Source organism: Vitis riparia, chromosome 13, assembly GCF_004353265.1.
Source record: "Vitis riparia cultivar Riparia Gloire de Montpellier isolate 1030 chromosome 13, EGFV_Vit.rip_1.0, whole genome shotgun sequence".
Taxonomy (NCBI): Eukaryota; Viridiplantae; Streptophyta; class Magnoliopsida; order Vitales; family Vitaceae; genus Vitis; species Vitis riparia.
This window is the reverse complement of record NC_048443.1, coordinates 23,631,074-23,656,494: the sequence shown is the minus strand read 5'-3', so window position 1 is coordinate 23,656,494 and position 25,421 is coordinate 23,631,074. Positions and strand designations below refer to the sequence as shown.

The 25,421-nt window shown below is 34.6% G+C and overlaps 2 protein-coding genes and 1 pseudogene across 4 annotated transcripts; all 3 read left to right on the top strand.

Moving 5' to 3' along the window:
- Positions 1-737: 737 nt before the first annotated feature.
- On the top strand, positions 738-8,757 carry LOC117928439 (aminodeoxychorismate synthase, chloroplastic-like). The gene is made up of 12 exons (XM_034848321.1): positions 738-1,053; positions 2,043-2,174; positions 2,254-2,321; positions 3,063-3,127; positions 3,412-3,478; positions 4,261-4,630; positions 4,989-5,272; positions 6,004-6,080; positions 6,227-6,329; positions 6,512-6,594; positions 7,132-7,749; positions 8,223-8,757. Exons 1-12 carry the CDS (start codon positions 738-740, stop codon positions 8,755-8,757), a joined length of 2,718 nt encoding a protein of 905 aa, XP_034704212.1.
- Positions 8,758-13,500: 4,743 nt separating this feature from the next.
- Positions 13,501-23,532, top strand: LOC117928870 (chorismate synthase 1, chloroplastic-like). 3 transcript variants are annotated; one of them, XM_034848940.1, is made up of 14 exons: positions 13,501-13,769; positions 14,602-14,752; positions 15,017-15,093; positions 15,204-15,262; positions 16,201-16,284; positions 16,406-16,498; positions 17,433-17,513; positions 18,512-18,643; positions 18,796-18,898; positions 19,070-19,164; positions 19,271-19,336; positions 20,011-20,095; positions 20,725-20,876; positions 23,332-23,532. In XM_034848940.1, the coding sequence occupies exons 1-13, from the start codon at positions 13,634-13,636 to the stop codon at positions 20,871-20,873; spliced, it is 1,311 nt and encodes a 436-aa protein (XP_034704831.1). In that variant the 5' UTR covers positions 13,501-13,633; the 3' UTR covers positions 20,874-20,876; positions 23,332-23,532. The 3 variants fall into 3 exon arrangements, with proteins under 3 accessions (XP_034704831.1, XP_034704832.1, XP_034704830.1); XM_034848941.1 differs by lacking the exon at positions 23,332-23,532 and adding an exon at positions 21,792-22,696; XM_034848939.1 differs by lacking the exon at positions 23,332-23,532 and having other exon boundaries at positions 13,502-13,769; positions 20,725-21,212.
- LOC117929410 lies at positions 17,589-17,731 on the top strand (annotated as a pseudogene).
- Positions 23,533-25,421: the final 1,889 nt, after the last annotated feature.

Sequence of the window (25,421 nt, the reverse complement as noted above, 5' to 3'; positions counted from 1 at the left end):
CACCTTGTTGTCCATATGCTCCACCTCTATGGTTGCTACTTGTACAAAGGGACTGAAGCTTTCAACAAGTTTCTTTTGTATGTTTCTTGCAATAATTGCACCACAAGCCATCTTTATTATTGGGTGGTTTAAGTCCTTTAGTTCTCACAAGATCTGGACTACCTCCATTATTGTTATTCAACAAGTCACCACTGGGTTTTGCCGGAACAGGAGCTGACCATTCAAGGATGCAGTGCCAAGCATGACTATCCTATGTCCTTCTTCAGCTCATATTATGCACATATAATTTATAATATATATTAGCTTGATTGACTATTTAATTTAATATTAATTATAATTTTTTATTCTTAAGGGTTTTTAGATGCCTGTCATTTATTTGGAATTACTATATTTGGATTATTTTTCATGTTAAGTTAGCCTAGTGTGACAAATGAATGTCAAACCCTAGAACCCCAAGATGTGAGTCTGGTGATTTGGCATACTTGAAGTGAAGAAAAGTGAACTTGGGTCAAAGCAATGAGAAAAGGCAGGAAAATGATGCACATAGCCAACCCTCAACAGATATAGAATTTAATGATTTGGTTGTTGTGAATGAACAAGTTTCTCTAAACTTGTAAAATTTTCAAATGTGGTCATAGTTCCCAAATGATCCACATTGAACTTTAGGGCATATCTGACAGTTGTATGTTGTTTTCTCAGAAGGCTAGCAGTAAAGATTTTCCTTCTTGGAGGCCAAGATGGAATCTACTCGGACTATCTTATCTTCTGAACTCAAATTTCCTTGTTTCAAGGGTTTGCACTGCAGAGACTTGAATGAAGTAGCATCCAAATCTTTTCTGAGGGTTAAGAAAGATAATGTGCAAGTATCTAAACATCAAGCCGGAAAATCCTTTGTTTCTAGCCTTTTAGTGCCTGCACAGTCTGAAGGCTTGTCTAAGGGAAAGAAACAGCTGGAAGTGGCTAATGGAAATGAAATTGTGAGGACATTGTTGATTGACAACTATGATAGTTACACCTACAATGTTTACCAAGAGTTGTCCATCGTTAATGGGGGTAAGTTCTCTCTCTTTCTTTGTTGCTAATTACTTACATTATTATTGTTATTTATTTTATATATTCTACTTCATGATCCTGCAATCCATGATGACTTTTACTTGAAACCGGATTGTTAGCGACGATACCATAAGTTAGTAGTTATACATAACCAACATATGAGTCATGTTACCAAGCTGAAGAAGTTTTTGTTTGAAATTTTATTCGAATTAAAACTATCTTTCAATTGTGTCTATATCCGGTATAATTAATAAAATTATGTGTTCTGACAGTAAAGAAAACCACTGAAAATTTTTGAAACATGAATGAAGGATAAGACTCAAATAGTTTAAATGGTTAAAAGGGGATTCATGTACCTGTTGGACTTCGACTTTGTTAAGTTGAAGTTAAATTTATGCACATGGCAAATTTTCACAAATTGAGGAGCATTTATGTTGTGAGTGTATTTGGCTAGTAATTCCTTCATTACAAAAAGTATAAAGCCTTCAGTAAGATTGAATATGATGTGATCCATTTTGTTGTGCTTAAGACATTGGAATCATTTCCCATTCTTAGGATCCCACAAGCATCTTGTTTCTTCTATACTTCTGCAAGTACAATATTGGGTGGATATGGTTCTCTTATGGTCTTCTTCTACTCTCTTTGTGGGTTAGTGCCCATAAAAGTTGAGCCCTGCTGGAGCTTTTTACCTGACGGAACAAAGAACTTATCCAAGTACTCTGGATTAAGAAAGTCGCTATGCTTTACAAGCTACCTTTTTGTTAAAGTTTGTCTTTTGGACAACACACCATGTGGAGTAACCGGATTTAGGCAGAAGATAGAAGTTCAAAATCATATGCATCTGTATTCAATTAATTTTATTCAGTTACACTAGATAACTCTATTTTCACTTAAGTGAAGTTCAGCTTAAATCTGCAATCTTCAGCTTTAAGGAGATCATGGGTAAGTACCATTATCCATAGTTGATGACTAGGGTTTTGCTTTTGCAGTGCCTCCAGTGGTGGTGTATAATGATGATTTGACATGGGAAGAGGTTTGTCACTACTTATATGAAGAAAAAGCCTTTGATAACGTTGTTATTTCTCCTGGACCTGGAACTCCATCACGCCCGGAAGATATAGGTGAGAATTCAATGAACTCTGTAATTTTACTTGGTTAAAAGATCATAATTACATTGTAGTAATCATTTCAATCTTACAGGAATATGCCTTCGGCTGCTGCGTGAGTGCAAGGACATCCCTATTTTGGGTGTTTGCCTTGGCTATGAGGTATTTTTTTCACATGGCTTTGCAGGATAGATGTTTATTAACTTTGTATCTCGTATCCAACCTATCTCTTATATACATGTATTTATGCATCTAACCACATGTTTTTCTTGAAACCGGTTGGCTATGCTGCTGGCTTAATTGAAACTGTTTGTCCATCATTTGTCGGATTTTTTTTTCTTCCCTTTTTGCTATTTCTCTTCACATTTATGTTAATCATATCATAGTTTTTATTTACTTGTGAGGCAAGGAGAAAAGAAACTGACACTATGCTCAAACAATAACAGGGTTTCTGCCCATACAAACTGATATGTGAAGTACATTTCCTTTTGTTAAGTTAATTTGAGTGAGCTTTTGTTATGTTGCTTTCTGAACATATGCTCCCTCTCTCTCTCTCTCTCTTCTAAATATAGGTCGAGAATAGTGTGGACAATTTTAAAGAGTAGAAATTTACTTATTTGCCTACAGGTTTCATGAATTCATGGCTTCAAATATTTATTTCCCTTTGCAATTTTCTCCTGTTGTTAGCAATGTAAGAATCTTGTGATTGTACCTCTGTACTAAAAAATATGCAGGATTTCTATTGCAGTCACTGATTGATTTTGTAAGGTTACTCTCAAGTCTTAAGGATCTTCATTGAGAAGAAAAGTTAATAGGGAATATGTATTTAAAACTCAAGATTTTTTAGTCCTGCAGTGAGGCCCCTCTTTCTCTCTCTCATTCTAATGCCTTATGATTTGGCAGGCTCTGGGACATGTGCATGGCGCTGAAATTGTTCATGCACCTGAACCAATCCATGGACGCTTGAGGTATACCCAATTACAATTGCAAGGTTTTCTAGTTTGCTTTCAAACCATTCACAGATACTAAAGAAAAATATTCAACTGAACTTAAGAGAGCCTGTGAAACTGATCCAAACTACTTAGAAAGGCTGAGCTGAGGCCAAACTAGGCATGAGTTGAGCAATTGAATGATGCTAAAGTCAAGCAAGCTGACATCAAATGCCACATATGTGGCTCAACTTAACATGAGTCATTTGCTTCGTGGCCGGGATTCTACATCTATTAACATAAATTTTCCTTGTGCCTTGCAGCGAACTTGAGCATAATGGGTGCAGTCTATTTGATGATATACCTTCTGGGCCTAATTCGGGATTCAAGGTTAGTCTGTCTTCTTTAACATGAGAGTTTGAATCTACTAATGTCCTTATTTTATAAATTCCTTTTTCAATGCAAGCTCTTTAGTATAATATACCAGTAGGAACCAATATCTTTTAGTTTATAGTCCAATCACTCATAGGTAGCATTACTGAGAGTTTCCGACATTTTATTCTGCCTGCTGTATATGATTTCTATCAGGTATTTGCGTGACAGGATCCATTATAATAGTACATGTCCTATGTTATGGAAGTGTGGCTGTTTCTGTAGAACAAATTAAGACGTAAATCATTTTACACCATTATTGTAGAAGATGCAAAAAAATATATTGGTTGTTTTTATTGCAAGTCATTTTAAACAAACCAAACTGACAAAAACACAAAGAATAACTAAGTCAGAAGTAAAACCAGGCTAACAATGGGCATGCTTTTTGGTTAGGAAGCAGCTGCACGAAACAAGCACATTATTCATCACCCACAAGCACTGAATTGCATGTTAGGGACCGAATCCAGTCTTAGTAAAGTGGGGGTGCCTGGTGTTTTCCAGGCTATTTTTCAGAAATACATCCTAAAAATGGAAAAAAGAAAAAGAAATTCAGACAAAGCTGAATGATAGGAGAAAAAAAGAGAAAGAAAAAACTCTTGATATATTGCAAGATTTTGGTGTGACAAACTTGGATTCTATCTGGCTGCTAGAATTGAAGTTGTCATCTCTTTTGGAATTCCCAAACCATGAAATACATATGGCATCACCCTTTAACCCTTCTTTGATGTGGCAAATTTCAGGTGGTTCGATATCATTCCCTTGTTATAGATGCCAAAACACTTTCGAAGGAACTCGTACCTATAGCATGGACATCTTCCAGTGACGCACTTTCTTATCTTGAGATCCAGAAGTCTGGTGAGAGTCCTGATGCTTACGAAAGTCAGATGGGGCAAAAGCATGGAAATTCATCACCTTCCAGGCATTCAGAGAAAATTCAGAATGGGAAAATCCTCATGGGTATAATGCACTGCACGAGACCTCATTATGGGGTTCAGTTTCACCCTGAGAGCATTGGAACCGCTTATGGAAGGAAAATATTCAAGAACTTCAGAGAGATTACCCAGGATTATTGGCTGAGAAAGATATTATTCTCAAACGAGAGAAGGGTCAGTTCATTATAATTTTAAAGTTGGAAATATTTTAGGAAATATCAAGGCATCATTGTTGCTCCCTGAATCCTTTTCTTTACTGACAATGATTCAAGTTAAAATGCTTGTAATTTGGTGCTTATGTCTATCTTTGGAAGAGATATATTATTTGACACACCTGAAAAGGTAGTGACAGGATTCATTTTTGGCATTCCATGAACCTCCAAAAGTGAAACTGTTGGTGGATGTCTTGGTTCACCTCCTGCACTGGCAAGGCCCCTAATATTGGGGATCATGACCTGTAACTTACACTGGTTTTTTTTTTTTTTTTTTTCATGTTTTGAAATGCATAGGCATGGTTGTTCTTTCTCCTGTGCCAGATGATTTATTTAGTATTATGCAGGAACCTCGTTCGAGTCGACTGTTTAAAGAACTTCTCGGCCATAGACGGCTAGTACATAACGCAGGAGAAAGGAGGTCCTCTGGTTTTCCCAGTTTACTAAATCTGTCACTCCCAAGCTCTGATGTTAAATTTCTGAACTTGGAATGGAGGAAATTCATTGGCTTGGCTGGACAAGTTGGTGGATCAAGAAATATATTTTGCGAACTATTTGGAGGCAATAATGCTGAGTACACCTTTTGGCTGGACAGTGCTTCAACAGAGGTTTGTTTGTTGCTTAAGGATGTCTGCTTACAGAAATTTTCAATTTAAACCCTAATTGACTGCATTTCATACTTTGATTGGCAGCGATGCCCTTCTTAAGACAAAGTACACAGAATCTTTTCTTTTACAGTGACTGCATTTCATACTATGATTTGCAGCTATGCCCTTCTTAAGACAAAGTACACAGAATCTTTTCTTTTACAGATTCTTTTGTAGGGTTTATGCACATATGTTAACTTGAAAGGCAAATTTGAGGGGATTTATTTTCGGCATAATGTTGGAAAATCTATGGCAAAGAACTAGGTTCTCTATTTAAACTCCCACACTTCAATTTTCCTCACAATAGTTGATAAGACCATGATTCAAAAACTTACATATTAACACCAACAAACACACATTAAATGCACGCTTGCAACCACGCCATTGAAAATTTTTGTTATGAGACTTCTACCATATTCAAGCAAATCTCAATAGATGGTAAATTGAGGAGAATCAAAGATTTTGTGTGAAGAGGTTAGGAAGCTTTAAAATAGGTGGTCACTGCTGCACCACCTTTTACGTGTTGCCTAATGACTTAGGAAGGGAGGATTTTGAACATCTTTTCACTATTTTAGTTGTAACTTAGACAACATTATGGTCTTGTTGCTACAATTTTGGTAATGTTCATGGTACTTTTGTTTTATCCGTGAAGATTCTCTTGTTGGTCTAACACCCCTTTTATCCATGTTTAGAGAGGGCGTTTTTCGTTTATGGGAGCTAAAGGTGGATCTCTTTGGAAGCAATTCACCTTCAGACTGTCCCATAAAAGGTTTGAATATTTCAATTTAGTTTCCATTATGGCTATATCTTTGAGATTTGATCTGATGCCTTATATCTATTTACATAGTTTTTATGCATCTATAAGGCCATTGTGTTCCTTTTAAAAGTGATATATGGGTGTCCCTCTTTTGTCAGTGATACAGCTTCTGAAGGGGGAGGTCATCTATCTATTGAAGATTCTCAGGGCTCCATCACAAACACATTTCTGGAAGGTGGTTTCCTAGATTTTCTGAACAAGGTATATGATGCTTTTTTTGTTGCCATAAATGATACACTCTCTACATACTGAAAGACAAGTACATCACATTAATCTATTGCTGTGCTTTAATCCTCTTTTTTTTCAACTAGAGCTGGTTGTTTATGCGATATAACTCTTGAACCTCATACGAGATATTTCTTGTTTCTTGATCTGTATATCAGGAGCTTCTATCAATTCGGTATGATAAAAGAGATTATGAGGGACTACCATTTGCCTTTCATGGTGGATATGTTGGTTATCTTGGGTAAGTGTTTAGCTTTCTTGAAAGTGAAATCTCCCAATGAATTTTTGTTTCTTACTTACCTTGGTTATATTGATGAAATCAATGACCATACCCTCAGAGATATTCCTCTCCATCTCTCTCCAAAACCCAAATGCACCTAACCAAAAAAAAAATAGGGGGCAGCTATCAAGAGAATCTGCCATGCTAAGAACTTTGGTTTCTGGAAAAACCCATGTCACACCTCTATGGAAAAAATCATGATGCATCCTCTCCCCTTTTGACTGCCATTGAAGGAGTTAAAGCCCACATATCTGTTACTCTGAAAATTTTTACACGCTCTTGTTGTTTAGAGCTGCAAAATAAGGAAATCAGTGACGAGAAGATACATATTGTGCTTGGTACTGAACTAGGAATTGAAACAGACCAATATATGAGAATAATCCATCTTTTTCTATGAAGTGTGTGCGTGCGTGCGTGCATGTGTCAGGTTTTTTCATTTCCATGCCACACCTTTCCTCAACTTTTCCTATAAAGGCTAATGTTTGTCCTGAAATGCAGGTATGACCTGAAAGTTGAATGTGGTGCTGCATTTAACCGGCACAAATCAAAGACTCCAGATGCTTGTTTTTTCTTTGCAGACAATATTGTGGTGATTGATCATCATTATGATGATGTTTATATTCTGTCCTTACAAGAAGGAAGCACAGCCACACCAGCATGGTTAGATGAAACAGAGAAGAGGCTTTTAGGCCTAAAAGCTTCTGATACAAACAAGTCTGAGGTGGCTATGTCACTGACAGCCACACTATCCCCATCTGAAGCAGGCTTTCTGGCTGACAAATCCAAGGAGCAATACATGAAAGATGTGAAGCAGTGTCTTCAATTCATCAAAGATGGAGAAAGTTATGAGTTGTGTCTTACAAGTCAGCTAAGAAAGAGAATTGGGGAAATGGATTTGCTCGGCTTTTACCTACACCTCAGAGATAAGAATCCTGCACCATTTGCTGCCTGGCTTAATTTCCCGAAGGAAAAGCTCTGCATCTGCTCTTCTTCTCCAGAAAGGTTCCTAAAGCTGGATGAAAATGGGATGCTGGAAGCAAAGCCCATCAAGGGAACCGTGCCGCGTGGTTCCGCGAAGGAGGCAGATGAACAACTGAAACAGAAACTACAGTGCAGGTATGGGTTGCATTTCTTTAGTTTTCTTCTTTCAGTATTCTTTTACACCAATTTATACCCAGTCTCACATAATGCACGGAACTCACACGGCAATGTGCAGAAATTGAAGAACAGTAATAACATAGATGCAAAAGTTGCTACAGTATGTCAGGATCTGTTCCCAGGCTTAAGGTTATTTAATTTTTATATTGATAATTTAAAATAAGTAAAATAAATTTAAAGTATTGTATAAAATTAATTTATTAATTTTGAATCTATTTTTTATTTTTATTATTTTTTTTTTTTAAGTTTCCTTTCCTTTCCATTTTTACTCAAATTTTCCGTGACAAACATAGCCTAAGACTATGTTTGAGTGTCCTTAACAATGATACATAATCTAGCTATTTTTTGGTGTACGTGCAATACAATTTTGTTATGATTTTTGCATGCATTGTTTGTAAACTAACACGTACACTCTTTAATTATCTGAACAGTGAAAAGGATCAGGCTGAAAATTTGATGATTGTTGATCTGCTGAGGAATGATCTAGGTCGTGTCTGCGAGGTGGGTTCTGTGCATGTACCCCTTCTCATGGATGTGGAGTCGTATACAACTGTTCACACAATGGTGAGCACAATTCGTGGGAAGAAGGACTCCACTATGAGCCCTGTGGATTGTGTGAGAGCTGCATTCCCTGGCGGTTCTATGACTGGTGCACCAAAGTTGAGATCAATGGAGCTTCTTGACTCCATTGAGAGCAGTTCCCGAGGTATCTACTCTGGCTCCATCGGGTTTTTCTCATACAACCAGACATTTGATCTCAACATCGTGATAAGAACAGTGGTGATACATGAGGGTGAAGCTTCAGTGGGAGCAGGAGGAGCTATTATTGCTCTGTCGGATCCTGCAGGCGAGCACGAAGAGATGATCCTGAAGACTCGTGCCCCAGTAAATGCTGTTGCCAGCTATCAGAAGGGAGCAGCATCAAATGAGAAGAGCAGTGACAGTGAGCTACAATCTGAGGAATAATGTTGTATTTGCTTCCTTGGGTTATCATCTGGCTTTAGTCCTTTGCAGCTGAGCTGCTAATGGATGTAGAATAAAGCCAAACCCAAATCCAACAATTTTCCTCTATTTTGTAGAATTGATTTGAATGAAGAACAATATTGTACTTGGAAATTCTGTCGAGCAGCTTCCCATATTTAGTTTTTAAGTTTGTGTCAAGCCTGCGTGCATTTTGTGTCCAACCTTCATACACATGAATTGCCTTACAGAATGCAGAAGTTAGGAAAGAAATTTCCCAAGGCTAGGATTGAAGGCTCTACCATGAAATTTTAGATTGCATTTGGTTTGAAAAACATTTCTTAGTTTTTTTTTTCTTGAAAATCTAATTAGTTAAGAATAGAAAACTATTTAAAAAAAATAAAATTGAGGAATTTTATTTAGTATTGAATTTTTTCGTATGAAAATAATGAAAAAAATCAAATTGCATTTGTGGACTATTTTTTTTTTTTTTTTCATCTATTTGTTATTTTAGTAGTATAAAAAAAAATAGCATGTGCATACCTAACAAATAAATTGACCATGTACATATTTTGATTCACTACGATGAATTATTTTTTAATACAAAAGTTGTCCATTTCACGGTATTCCATAGTTTAATAAATAAGATATAAAAAATTATATAATCAAAACCGATAATAATATTTTGAATATAATATTTGATTTTGGATGTAAGAAAAATCATCATTCACTACAATGATAATCTTCCCATGGATAACAATTCATATCTAGTTTTTGTCGGTCAACTTGTTTGAGTAATGTAAATTATGATAGGATCTTGTTTGACACCTTTGTCTTCTTCTTCATCATGAATATCAAGATCTTCTTGTAAATATTTTTTGAATAGTTTATCTATTCTATGTTCTTCTAAGATGAAATTATTCACCACATAACATGTTATGGGAATTTTTTGTTGTCGTGAAGGGTATAGTTTTGCATCAACTTCAAAATAGGAAATCTTGCCTTAAGCGCTTCAAAATACGGTTTTATTACATTATGTAATGATAAGAGTGTGTATACTCGAATAATTTGTATTGGTCACATGTTTATCCATGCCCATGACCTTGATATAGGACAAAAATCCTAGTATGGTAAGATATCTAGAGTTCACAAGAAAATTAATTAATTTGTACCAAAAATAAATGAAAAATATGAGATATACATGAATTCTAATGTTCGGATAATATTGTATAATATAAAGATACTAATCTATGTACCCCACTTACATTATATACATGTTATCATCTTGTTACCGCATAAACAACATATTGAAATTATAAGCAACTGCTCGTTAGTACTTTTCGACCATGAAAAGATGATCGAACTGTTGTAGGTAACTATGTAACCACATGAGTTTCATCAATTACCTTCGTACAATTCTAAAATATAATATGTAAAATTATAATTAGTGATATCAATGAATAATTGTAGATAAAACTATTACCTAGAAATTTGGATAGTCCTTGGAGTTGTGGAGAATATATATTTAAATATTGAACAAACGTCCCTCAAAATCCTTTTAAAACTACTTACAATTTGTGGAATGTTGAACATGTTTTAGCAAAAACTTAAATGTTATAGATTATGACAAATTATATTAAAGAACATTGCTAGTCTAATTTTCAAAACTCTTGAGATGGATACTGCTTAGAAATAATTTAAATGCAGGCATCACATTCTAATTTAGTATATCCACAATCTTACATAAACATCTTAAAAGTAAGCTTGATAAACCTTCCTAATGCATACATTAATTTTCTTCAATCTTGATGATGTCTTCTTCCTTTATGATTTTCTTTTAGTTTGATATGTTCTTGAATGCCTCTTTGGAAATATTTCTTGCCTAATGATTTGTTTGTAAATTACATAGTTTCTTAAAGCCAAAATGATGTTCTTTTCAAAATAATTGTACGTGCACAAGTTAACTACTTTAGCCTATATTTGTGTTATTGCCTTGGAGTTAAGGTTGGAAGCTAGTGAGTAGTTGTGCTGAATTGAGGCATATTAAAGTTTTAACATTAATCCAACAAAAATCAAACAATATTAAGAGGATAATTGCAGCAAATGAGAGAGGAATAAGGAAATGTGATGTTATATTCTACACTATTTTGATATGCGACAATAGAGTAGATGGCAAGATGAAGAGATTTTTGATAAGCAAATCTTGTATATTCCAATTGGTGAAGCCTGAGAAGATTTCAATACCTCAGTGGTATCGATTTAGACTTTGGACACTAGGACAACGTTGTTGAGTGTATGGACGATGACAATGAATGTATAAAAATTACATTTCGATACAAAGCGATATAAGGATCTCAGTAGCATTTAAAAAAAAAAATTAAGGTTCTATTTAACAGTTTTTTATAATTGTTTTATGATATTTTATAAAATAAAAGTTTATTTGAAAATTTGAAATGTTTTTAACATATTTTAAATATTTTTAAATATACTTTAAAAATAATTTTTATATCTAGTACTTTGTTTTTAATCATTCTATATGTTTGTATAATTATTTTTAAAATAATTCTTAAAAAATAAATAAAAAGCAACTAAAAGATGTTATTTCAAAACACTGTATTTTCTATTTTTAAAAATAGAAAACGATTTTACCAAACATATTTTCCTTTTTTAATAGGATAAAATACTATTTTCAAAAACAGTCGGTAGGTCTTAAAACTTTCTATTTTTTCTAATAAGATAGAAATAAAAAATTTTGGAAAGAAAAAATTAGCATATATATATATATATATATATATATATATATATATATTTATGAAAGTAAAATCAAATAGCAAAATATACCACTTCTGATAAAAATTTAAATATACTTTTTATAGGAAAAAATGTAAAAGGAAAACTATATAAGTATGAAAAAAAAAAACCTTTCTTTTGAAACCAGAAAAAATTCACCTATTATGTGCCACTCTTTGTTAATCAAGTGATATTTTAAATTTAGTTTGAAAGTGAAGTACTTGCCCACAATAAATGTGATTTTTATAGTTTATTTTTGAACTAGAGAGATCTCCCGTCATACTGGTATTTAAAATATATATATATATATTTGGTTAAAAATATCAAATAATACTAATACCAAAGTAAAAATGGGTAAAAGCATCCATACAATCCCATAAACCTCCTTTTAAGTATTTCAATCTCGAAAAAAAATTGATATCTTGTACTTCTTGTATATCAATTATCATTTTAACAATCAAACTTTTTTATAATTATATTTATGTTACGTAGTATTGTCGTAATGTCAACCAATTTCATTCTTTTAACTAAGAAGAATTTTCAAATTGATAAAATCCGTTGATCAAATTTTCCATCTAAAAAAAAATCATTATGATCTCCTATCAGAAAAATTCTCAACTCTGTCTCCAGGGCTTTCACTCTAACATAAAGTTCTTGTTTCTACAATTCAAAAGTAGGAAAATATTTTTTACTAATAAATCAATATTCAAAATCATTCAATTTAGAATCCTCGAAGTATTGTGATTTCTAAATTCTTATAAATAATACTCATATATGAAAAAATAACTTTAAAGAAGACTTGTACTTTCATTCACCAAATATCTCCACCCATGCACTTGAATTAAGAATTTTTTAAAGATAAAAATTTCAACAATTTAGAAAGGTTTCTTATTTTCTTCATTTCTCTTCGATTTTATTTTATTTTTTAAATTTTACTTCTAAATTATTCCTAACTATTTTTTTTAAACCATTTTTGTAACAACTCTTTTTCAAATTATATATAAATCATAATCCCCAAAAATACATTCATATAGTACAAACATACTATTAGTGTATAGATTAAAAAAATGTTAAATTTTTTTTTGAATTAGCTTTTAACTTATCTCAAATACTTTTTTATTAACAAATAAGATTGGAAAAAAATACTTTGCTTTAAATTATGTTTAGTTCTCATCAAGTGGAATGAAAAAAAATGTTAAAGAAAATGATTAAATTTTCATGTATTGAATATCCTATGAAAAATATTTTTTAAAAAACAAATATAAGAAAAGCTAGTTAGAAACTTATCTGTTTTTAAATTATTTAATTTTTATAATAATGAGTAAAATAAGTTTAAAGTGACAAATAAAAATAATTTATTAAATTTTAATTTTTTTTTATTTTCTTGACATTTACTCTCAAATTTTGGGAGAACCAAACATAGTCTTAGGATTTATTGTTAAGGAAAAAAATTTAAAGAAAAAGGTAGAAAATAAATGTGAAAGAGAATAACAAATAATTTAAATATGTATTAAAAATTGATATTTTTAGATTTAAAATTTTTATGTAAAAAGTGTTAGGTAGTGTTTATTTTTTTTGCTAAATGAAAAAGTAAAAATATTCGATTTTTTTTATTTAGTTAAAAATAATTTATTGATATAGCAACATAATTAAAGTTATTTTTAGTTATATAAAAAAAAAAGTAATTGCATTTTGCATTGTTTTTATTTATTTAAATACAAACATATAAATAAGGGAGAAATTCGCCATACGTGATGGTGAAATGGTAATAATCCACAAGACCAAAAAAATTAGATGCGGCGACCTACTTCATCACCAGACGGCTGTTACGTCCGCCACAGCCAACAACCACGCTTTGCAGCTTCGCCGAAATTCAAACCCAAAACTGGAAACAAGGCACCAAAAAAAAAAAAAAAAAAAAAAAGGCAGTACCATAGAAACGTGGAGGGTAGGTGAGGGTGGGCTTGGTGGTCATACTGTTACTTTCTTGGATATAAATATAAATAGCCACTCCCAGGCCCCAACCACCCACCCCCGCGCTGCCTAGTATTGCACCTACCTGGTTTTCTCTCTTCGCCTGCCCGTCTTTCCAATGGCGTCTTCCCTCTCTTCCAAGCCTTTCCTTACTTCTCCCTCAACTGATGGAGCCTCCGGTTTTGGATCCCTTCGCAAGCTCTCTTTTCCCTCCGTCCGGTACGCGATCCGTCCGACGCATCGTCGTACTCTCGGTTTGTCTCCGCTGCTATTTTACCCTAGTTTTTATTCATTTCTCGCTGCTTTTTTGGCTTTTGAGGGTCTGCTTTGTGAGGGCTCGGTCCGGATCTTTCGGATTGAAGTGTTTTGGCGTTTCCCTGTTTTTGCATTATTGCTCCGTTTGGCTGCTAAGGAAGTGTGGGAAAATGAAATAAATTATTATTTCGTATCTCAAATTCAATTCAATTATTAGAAAATTGAAACTTTGGGCAAGGTTCATAGGTGGTTTATTCAATTTTGGTTCGTCCCTCCCATTTTCCCGCCAACTAAAGGGGTCTTAGCTATTCCCTTGCATCTGTTTATTAGATATGAGGCAAAAGAGTTTCCCGTTTGGATGTGATGGACTGGAATACTGAGGAGAGTGTTAGTAATTTGAATAAAAGGGATATTAATTATGCAAATTCGGTTTCAATTCGGAAGAACATATATATGTATTTGAAGATATCCTACTAGATACATGAATGGGGTAGAGCCATGGGCCTTCAGCGTAATTCTTCTTTACTTCTTTGCAACTTATAATTAGAGTATTGAATGTGTAACTTGAAATGATTCCAAAATCTCTTTTGCCCGGTGGATTGAAAATTCTAAAAGTTTGTCCTAATAATTTGTCCATGTAAGAGTTTCTATGATTTTGAGAAAACACAAGTTTAACCATAAGACGTTTTAAATTATGGGAATTGGAATAACATTTTTTCCTAGAAATACTTTGTAATTTAAGGATAAAATTTTCTATGCTTTCTCTATTCTTTTGATATGAAGTTGCAAACTTCAAACTTCAACTCTGACATCTTGCTTGCTGAATAACAGAAATACAGGCAGCTGGGAGTACATATGGAACATATTTCCGTGTTACGACATATGGAGAATCTCATGGAGGTGGTGTTGGTTGCATAATTGATGGATGTCCTCCTCGCCTTCCCCTCACAGAAGCTGATATGCAAATAGATCTTGATAGAAGGTAACTGACTTTTAAGGACTTGGCTTTGACTTAGAGATGGAAGTCTATCCTTGGTTTCATGTTAGAATTTGTCTGGTTTTTGATCAATGAATGTTTAAACTGGCTGTTGAGTTGAAGACGACTCCTGTATATGCATGTTAGAATGAGTAACATGTATTTCCTGGTAGTATTGTGCACAAAAATTTTCACTGATGAACACTGGATTCTGATTTCTTCTGATGTCAAATTTCTTGAAGGGTTTACATTTATTTTTGTTGTGTCTAGGAGGCCAGGTCAGAGCCGAATTACTACACCAAGGAAAGAGACTGATACTTGCCGAATATATTCTGGAGTTGCTGAAGGTTAGATGTCTGTTTTTATCATTTAGAATTTGCTTTTATGGCCTTCTCACCTAAAAAGTTATGTTTTTGTCTTACTTGGAATGAATGGATGCATGATATATCATGTGCAGGAATGACTACTGGATCACCAATAATGGTAAATGTACCTAATACTGATCAGAGAGGAAATGTGAGTATCCATTTGTGAAGCTTATGATATTGGGTTCGAAAGTTGAAAATTTAACTGAGAAAAAAAAAAAGGAACTACTTTTGAATGATCAAGATTGGTCAATCGTATATTATGGCTGTGTTCATGCACTGTGCACTCACCAGATAGGACTCCAAATACTTGACCTATTAGGTTGCCAATTTCTACTCTGCATTTGGATGCTTAAATGGAATCAATCCATTGGGTTTTTGCAAGCGTCTAGAGCGATTGCATTTTGTTTCATGCAGAATTTCAGTCTATATTCATTAGACATGGAGGAATATAGAGAATCAATCTTGGTTAATTGAAATGATATCATTTTAGTTAATACCATCATTAGTGGTGTTGGGTTCATTTTCTGAAATGATTCCATTCCCAGGGATGAAATTTGTGAGCGAAGATGAAATGGAAGCATTCCATTGTCATGGTTCTATTCAAAGATGAATTTGTGACCGGAAGGCACAATAGAACCATTCCACTTCCTTGGGATGTCCCAATATGCCCTTGATTAGTTTTGTTTTGGCTTCCCTTTTTTATTTGCTTTTCTTTTCTTGGTTTTTTTTGTTTTTTTAAGTACTTGAACTTACAACCTCCCACAAACCCTCCCCAATCCTTTACCACTTGACCTACGCCTCAAGGGCACTCTTGTTTAGGATGCCAAATAAGTTAAATCAAGAGAGAATGTGATATATAGGTTGAACTGGTACATATATTGATTAGTATGTCCAATTGTTACCACAGGAATTCATTTTAATATAGAACATTAGAAATTGATCACCATGCATGTTGAATAATTGTGAGCAAACTCCTTCACTTCACACTCTTGTTTCCTTGGGCTTTGAATTTAGTTTGTAACCATTTGTCTCTTCAGTTATGTAATGTTTAGAAGATCCCAACAATTTTTTTATTGGAATTTTCAGGATTATACAGAAATGTCAAAAGCGTATAGGCCTTCACATGCAGATGCTACTTATGACTTCAAGTATGGTGTGAGGTCGGTGCAGGTAATGTATTTTGGGCTCACATTGTAATGACATTATGGGAACTGGAAAAAAACAAAATGAGAACTTGACTTCATGTAGTTTGTAGTTTTATGGTTGTTCCACAATTTGGATGAAAATGTAGGGTGGTGGTAGATCTTCAGCGAGAGAAACCATTGGGAGAGTTGCAGCTGGAGCTGTTGCTAAAAAAATACTCAAAATTTTTTCTGGAACTGAGGTATGTCCTTGACTGACTGGGGTGTTTATTTTCTTTATTCTTCTAGTTGTTTTAAACTCTTATATGGGTATAGAGTTCTTATGTTTTGATGCATCTAGTTTTTTCTGTAGAATAATATTAAGAATGTGATGTGCATATTTTTGTGTCTTAATATGGATACCGTTGTCCATTTGGTGTTTATGTTTGTTTAGATTTGTAACCTATGGCCTGTTTAATTAATTTCCTATTAGTTGATTCAGTAATTATGCAAATGGATTTATTTATTGCATTTTTTTAATTCTTATGAAATGTAAAATACATCAGACCAAAAAAGGGATTTGACTTAAACTGATGAATTTGCATGACTATAAGTTGGCTCTCCAATTTGTATGTTGTTGAAGTAATTAGAGCTGGGAAATCCTAATTTCTCTTTGCCTGTATTTTTCTTTTGGGTGAAATGAGGATTGAAGCTTCTTTTCCTGGTGAAGACTTTCAAGATTAATAGCCTGTGAATAGAATGAGGTTTGGTGGTTATTCTCTCTTGCTTGTCTCAAGGAAGATGGGTGTTTGGTGATAGGATGATTACAAAATTATGGATTTCTTCAGGGAGATGAGTTGCTTGTTATATTGGAAACCTTGTTCAGCCCTGAATTGTAGATTAGTTGGCTGAGTGAGAAGGCTTCATTTTTTGAAGTTGTTTGCCGAGGGGATTTGGATTTTGGTGTTCCTTGATATTAATTTGTAATTTCCTCTTCTTATTTGGCTTGAAGGACATCTCATCTTCCTTCTTTTTGCCCTAATTTTTAGTGATGAATTGTTTGCTTCTAGAAACCTCTTTGGCCAATGTTTGCCTATAGTAGCTGCTATTACTTTTTAGAAACAATGCATCCAGAAAAGTGCTGGTGGATCTTATTTGTGTGTTTCTGTCTTTGCCTTAATTTTATAACATCTGCAGGTTCTTGCTTATGTCTCTCAAGTGCACAAGGTTGTACTTCCTGAGGATTTGGTTGACCACGAAACTCTGGCACTCAATCAGGTATGCTTAATGACCTTGCTTTTAAGGTTTCTAATAGTGTGCTATATGATGGCCAAATTATGGGAACCTCTTCTAATATTTTTAGAAACGAAAGAAGGTGGGCATCTGCCCTGGCAAGGACGGGAATGGCCTCTTTGGGTTTTCCTGTTACCACACATCTGGTTAAGGCTTCCTGCTTAAATGGATCCTGTGTGCATGGATTGCACCCACCTTTTGGTGCTTATCTGATAATACCTTACTTGTCAAAAAGATAGAAACCTCTCTCAAAGTCTTTGAAAATAATAGGAATAACGTAAGGTTCCTGAAAAAATCTTAGGTCCTAATACATATGCCTTTGAATTTTCATGCAATGAAGGCATGTTGGGAACATTTGGTACTTTATCATCTCAAAATGTGTTGATTACATTTAGATACTGGAGAAGTGAAAGACCAATCTTAATGAAGGTTAGTGTCATTTTAGAAATTTGGGTTGTACCAAATATGTCCAAAATGATTTTGGACTACTATTAAACTGGGATGTGTAGATGCATAATTTGATAAAAATAAAAAATAAAAAAATTATGATTTATTACTTCTTTAAGTATTACATATATCACATATTTTTTCCTGGTTTGGTCCACATGAGTATTTGCAAAATTGACCATTTTATCATAGTTGGTATCCATTGTCATTAAATTATCTGGATTCTGGAAGAGACCAGAAGTACACTATTTTTAATAACACTATGTATGTGACCTTGTAATATTTTGTGCATAATTCCTGGATTTCCAGGTTTATTCACGATTATCCTTAACTTATTTCTGTCATGTACTGCTTTCAATCCTGGTACTCATCCAAAATCTTTGTTTTACTTTCTCTGTTGTGCCAATTCCTTGCTTTATGACCTTTCTTTCTTTCTTTCTTTCTTTTTTCTTTTTCTTTTTTAGTCCTTTTTGTTATATTCTTATGATGAATTGTAGAATTCCCATTAAGGTTCTCTCTCTATGGAACATTGCCAGATAGAGAGTAATATTGTGAGGTGCCCAGATCCTGAATATGCAGAGAAGATGATTGCTGCAATTGATGCCGTTCGAGTGAGGGGAGATTCTGTTGGTGGTGTTGTAACTTGCATTGTGAGGAATGTCCCACGTGTGAGAACTCTCTCTCTCTCTCACTGTCTCACACACACAAAGATGTTGAAAATTATAGAAGACAGTTTCTTAAGTACCACAAAATTAAGAAAATACTTGGTTGTGAATTGTGATTTGCAAAAAACATTCTTCAAATGATTATTGGATTGCAGGGCCTTGGATCACCAGTCTTTGATAAACTTGAAGCTGAGTTGGCTAAAGCTGCTTTGTCATTACCTGCAACAAAGGGCTTTGAATTTGGCAGTGGTTTTGCAGGTAGAGAAACTTTTGGTGCTTTTTGGTTATATTTTCCTCCAAAATTTTAAATTTGGGGTGGATAACTAGATTGATTATTTGAATTGCAATTATATGCATCTTATGTTGTCATTCTTCCTTGATATTATTTCTTTGTTATTTCCAACTATTTATCATTGGAAATTCCTGCAGGTACATTTATGACTGGGAGTGAACATAATGATGAGTTCTTCACAGATGCACATGGACGAATCAGGACAAGAACTAATCGCTCTGGTGGGATACAGGTACTTGTTATGTACTTTAAGCATTTGTATGTGTTTGGGATTAGATTTGTTATGCACCATTTTTTAAGCATCTGCAGTCCTTGAGATTGTTTCTGCTGACAAACAGGGCGGAATATCAAACGGGGAAATCATAAACATAAGAATAGGTTTCAAGCCAACATCTACAATTGGAGTAAGCAAGCTCTCTCTCTCTCTCTCTCATGCACAAGACAACAAACACATGCATTCATGAGAATAATCAGCATCCTTTGGTTGTAATGGAGCTCAGCCAATTCATATAGAGATTGTGGTCTAATCATTGATGTACTGGTAATGTGTTGTGTAGATAACTAATCCGAAAGGGCTGAGAGATGAATACCTGCCTCCCAGATTGCATGAGATTTAGACTTGCTCTGGGGGTTGTTTGGGAGACCTTACTGTCCCTTATAGGGCATGTCTTATTATGACTTAATCTTGCATGCTAGTGTTGGTAATCTCTAGGAATTTAGATATGAACCTTGTGCACACATTCCAGCATATTATGTCATAAATACCGAAAGCTTCTGCTACCTTCTGGTAAACACATGAGCCTTTTGTACAGAAGTTTAATGACTCCTCATATAGTGGACTTAATACTCTCCTGGGTGAGATTCTTATAAATTTGTATTGTAAACTTTTTCATACACTCCTGCCATTTGTGTGTCATAAGAACCAAAGACTTGTGTTGCCTCCTAGGTTAACACAAGTTTTTAGTACAGAAGTTAAAAATTTTTGGGTTTTTTATTTTGCATATATAGATTGTCCTGGCTACCTTTTTTTCTTCTTAATTATATAGGAATCATATATGTTACTGCAATGTTCATGCAGAAGAAACAGCACACTGTTACTAGAGATAAACAAGAGACAGAGCTAATAGCTCGTGGCCGCCATGATCCATGTGTTGTTCCACGAGGTTTGTTTCTAAATGATGATTCTTATCCATTACCTGAGCCTTCCTCTGTGTTTGATTAGTTTTCACTTGTTAATGATGCCCTTTATTTTTTATCCATGTTTCATCTTGTCCTTTCATAATTCGGGTAATTACCAATCACAACCTGCCACATTATGGTAATCTGGGACTTCTGTGTGTGTGTGTTCAGTAATTTATGGTGGTATTTGCCAGATTGCCTGAGAAACTGTAATGCGGTTTAGTGTGGTTAGTAATTGCTAGAATTAAATTATATTCAGCTGACACCTGCCAAGGTAGCCCAGTTGGTCAGGATGAACATTGGGAAGTGTGGTCCCAATAAGTGGTACATGGTCCTGGGTTCGAATTATGTCACTGATGATATTCTTAATTTACCTGGTGCTGGTTATTGTAGGGTGGTCAACACCCCGAGATTTGGGTCCTCATGGAGAGTCCTAAGGGCTTGGCCATGGAAAGTTCCTCGGTTATAAAAATAAACTAAAATAAAATTATATGCAGCTGACCTGTACACGTTCTTATTCTGTTTCTCCTTGGTCACTACCCTAATTTTTCTGAAAAATAAAATCCTGCAAGAAGTGATTAAATTTTGTTTGATGGGGCTGACGTTACACGAGCGGTACCAATGGTGGAAGCTGCAGTAGCCCTGGTGCTTGTGGATCAGTTGATGGCACAGTATGCACAATGTGAGCTGTTTCCCATCAATCCAGCTTTACAAGAACCCTTGGAGTTCCGGGATCCTGAGCTGGCTGGCACTCACATTTAAAAGGTACAAGCAGTTTGTAGCATGTTCTCCATCATACCCTGCCAATCTTCTGGACTTCATATCAATGCTAAATTCTAGTGTTATGAGAAGTTTTTGTACTTGTAAGAGTGAGATTTGAAATTTCAATTTATTTTCCTTTTCTTGTTATAATCTCTCAAAAGTTAGAGATCATATTTCAAATGTTGTATTGCTCAATGTACAAGCAAGTGACTAGTTTGGCCATGGAAGGTTCCTCAGTTATCAAAAAATAAAAATAAAATTGTACAAGCAAGTGACTATATAAAACGATAAATTTCTCAATAGAAGGTGAATAAATAGCTGTGACCTTTACTTCTTTCACTGGGATTTAATATGACTTGTAATTTTGTTGTATAACCTATACATGTCATTTTACAATAAACACTAATCCCAACATCAGCAAAAGTGCATGTCATCCAAGCGACACCTTAATTAAAGATTTTTAATTAACTAAAAAAGGACTCTTTTGGACTTTCCTAAGCTAGAATCTAACAGCAATTAAAGGTTAAATGAGAGATACTAAGAGTTTTGTGATTAAGTAGGAAACACGAAGGCTCATTAAAATCCTATAGGAGGATGTAAACTAATGCAAATTAAATATTGGGTTTAGCTCTAGATCCAGGTTAGTCAGCATGGGTTTAAATCCATGTTTGAAATTTATTTAAGGCTTAGAAATTAGTGAAAAAGGATCTAAGAAAACTCTTTAAGGGTTTTGGGTTGGTTGACCTTAGGCTCAATTGAGACAATTTTAAGGAATATGGAGAAAATCAATAGAGGCTTAATATAGACATTAATAGAGGGTTCTTGCCTTTTTTAATTTTTTTAAAGAATCTTGCACAAATCAAAATCAGTTAAGATACTTATAATATGTTGTGTTTGATTAACTCCAAATTATAGCAGAAGTATTTTCGAAATATCACATATGAATTAAAGACCCTTGATAAAGCTAGAGGAATGAGCAGGTGAGCTTTCATTCATTATGGCTACATTCTGAATTGTTCTGAAACTTCATTTATTTATTGATTTTTCTTTGGAAGATTTTGTGTCTTTATTTGAGACTTTGATACATGTGGTTGTTACACTAAAGATCTTCAGATCACATTAGACTATTAGAACATTTTGCCCTAGTTGACTAGGGATAAGTTGTTGAACCTTAAACCTATATTGGATGTGTGTTAATCTAGATCTCAGCCCACAGGATCAATCATTGGAGCCTGGTGAGCTGCCCTTTTGATCCTAGCTAGTTGTTAAGATGTTAGTAAAGAATTTTAGACATATATATCTTTAAACTCACGATCATGAATATTTACCATGACAATAATTAAATCATCTTCATCCATGGATTCAACAATAAGACCAAGTTCGTTAGCAGCAGTTTTGGCATGCTGCATATAGTCCAAGATGCTGTTTGATGCTTGTGCAGCATCAATTCTCTCTTTGACTCTCATAATTTTGCTGCAGGACAGTTTGACATACATGTTGGCAAGCCTGGTCCAGGCATCTTGCAAAGTCTTGGCTGATGCCACATAAGACTAACTTTCTTGGAAAGAGAAGCAACTATTACATTGATTTAGAGCGGATCCTGCCCTTATCCTCGAAACACGGTCAGGATTTTTAGTGTTTCTTTTCCATCTGTTTTAAAAATAGCGGAAGGACAAGAGGTAGAGGTATTGAGATAGCCCATGAGATTGTAACCAATCAAGAAAGAGTTGAACTGCACCCTCTATGAAATATAATTTGAGGGAGTGAGTTTCAATGGGGATTGGCCTGCTATGTTAAGAGAAATGTGAGAAGGGTTTTTGGGAGACACAGTTTTCAACTGAAGTGTTGAAAGGGTAGAAACTTCGGATGATTTGGGAGAGTTTGAGGTAAATCCATTATCTTCCATGGGAGCTCATTTGAGCATTAGGCTGTGATACCGTAACGAATTTTAGATAGAAGGTTTTGCAAAGAAGCTTAATTGTATTCATTGATCGTGTTTCATTGACATAAAAGTTGCTCTAATCTGAAAATAGAAAATACAACCTAAGGGAAAGTAAATAATACAAAAATGACAATCCATACAACGCATAAATACAAAATAAGATCAAGTATTAATGCAGCAGTTGACCATGATTTTTGGAGTCTGCTCTAATATTCTCATGATCTTCAGATTCAATATTTGCTCTAATGGTTAGTCATAAAGTTTGTAGGAATTCACATTCTGTATTTGGATCATTCAATATAATTTTGGACTTATGACTGCTGATTTTATATGCATTTGAATGTTAAGTATTTGAAATATCCGAACCCTTGAAATTGGACGTAGCTATGTTTGAAACTATGTTTTGCACTCGCTATTTGGATGCATGTTGTTTAACTTCTGATTATGTCTGCTATACTACAATATTTGTTCATTACTGAGCAGTTGAACTCATCCCCAATGCTTGCCACATTTCAGGCAAGGACCAAACAAATAAGGAGTGTTCAGTTGGATTGATTGTTACAGATGTACCTTGAAAATTGTACATGTCGCTTTTACACCATGAATATTTGTATTGAGCTTAGGTTTTATTATGTTTGGCATTTATGTATTCGATTCAGTTGTAATTGGAACTTAAGGTATTAGTGAGATCAGTTTCAAGTTTTGCAGTTTGGTCTAGCTTGATGTTTGAGGATCATTAGTTGATCTGAGCTATCTTTTCCCTGGAGGCAGTTTTCCATTAGCAAGCCCATAGTAGTTTATTTGGGTCATTTCTGTCTTTTAGGTGAGACTTGATCTGTGAAATAACAGTCATGCTGAGGATTCCAAGGGTCTGTGGTTTTGGACGTGACATTCTTCTCATCATGTTGGATGAATAAGTGAAAGCTTCTGGCTAATTTTGCATGAAAATTGTGCCGAATGGTGTTTTGGAAAAATTAAAAAACAGAAAAAAAAAAAAAAGTGATTACTAAAGGGAAAAAGAAAATATTAGTGGTTGAAGTTTGAACTTAGATCCCAATCATGCAGAAATCAGGATCAGTTTGGTTAATGGGGTAAGGCGCTGAGATTTTTAGGAAAGCTGCATATGGGTTGATATTTTTGTTTGTATTTCAGTAGATTAGATAACCCACAAGCCCATCCTGTGTGCTTAGCATAACCAGAACTCCCTTCTCTTATGCTTATATGGTTAAAGTGTTTTATGTCTGAATTTGGATTCATATATAAAGTACGGTATTTTTGAGACAAATGCGAGGGGGGAGGAGTTACTTAGTCCAGCACAGGTAGGATCAGGTCTCCATTCAGGATAGACTATCAAGCCTCACATAACACTGCCAGTCCAACTTTGGTTGTCTAGGTTTACCCAAACACGTCCTTTTCTGAAGCACAACTAACAAGGTGAATTAGCACATCTGGGTGTAACTAAAATCTAAAATGTCCAATTAGTTCACACTTTGAAAGAGAAGAATTCCCTAGAGATTACTTAATATATTTTCTTTGGTAACCTTTTCAAGTAGTCTTATTGTAGTTAAACTGTAGTACCTACCTCAATTGTTTTCTGCTTTTAAAGCCCAACCCACACCTAAACCTCACTTTGTAATCAACGGGAACTTAAGCTCCAACTTTAGGTTTTTTAATCCGATAAACATTCCTAAATCCTGAAGCAAGCTTGTTTATGGTGAACCTGAAGTTACAGCTTCAAAATTTCATCCTCAAAAGTCATTTATACTAAGGGTTGAGTAGCAAGTCAGATTTTCTTGCTTTATCCATCTTTTCCTCATTCTTTCTCTCTTCCAGAAGTTTCATTAGGAAATAGCATATTTATTTGGATCTGCGGCATCTGCCCTATACTTATCATATGACCCTAATCAAGTTAGGTGGGTTCTCTGTCGCTCTACATTAGTTTCCTGTAGGAATTCTTTCTAGAAACCTAAGAGGACTAACATTTCCTATTTTCCCCTTTGGAAGGAGACTTCAATAATTAGGTTCAGGACACTGTTAGATTGAATATACATGGTTTCACTTTCACAATGTTTCTCTTTAACACTTTATAAAAGCACCTTGTACCCCTTCTAGTGTCTATCACTTCTTTTCCATATAAAAATACTTACTGCTTATAAACAACATAACACTATTTCTTTTTCACAAAGAGACTTGGTATTATAGTAATATCCAAACCCTACTAGCCTCTCATGTTAGCACTGTGTGGTATTCCACTGCTAGGACTAGGAGCCCTCTACTGTCTTGTTGCATCATGTCAAAAAGAACCCATCAAAGGTGGACATCCCCCATCACCTTCTGAAAGTGAAAGAGCTTGATGTGTCTGTTTTCATTTTTTGTTTTTTGGGGTTTATCTTTGATTCCTCCCAAGAGAATTCCTAACTGCAAAGCAAACATCTAGTTTGCAGCCACGACAAGCAATAGGAAAGAAACCCCTACTTGATCATCTGTGAGGTCAGGTTGTTTGGATTTAGGTCATGTCAGGTTCCATTATATTTCTCTTATGAATTCACAACTATATCATATGACATATACGTGGGTGGTGGTGGTGGTGGTGGTGGTGCACAGCT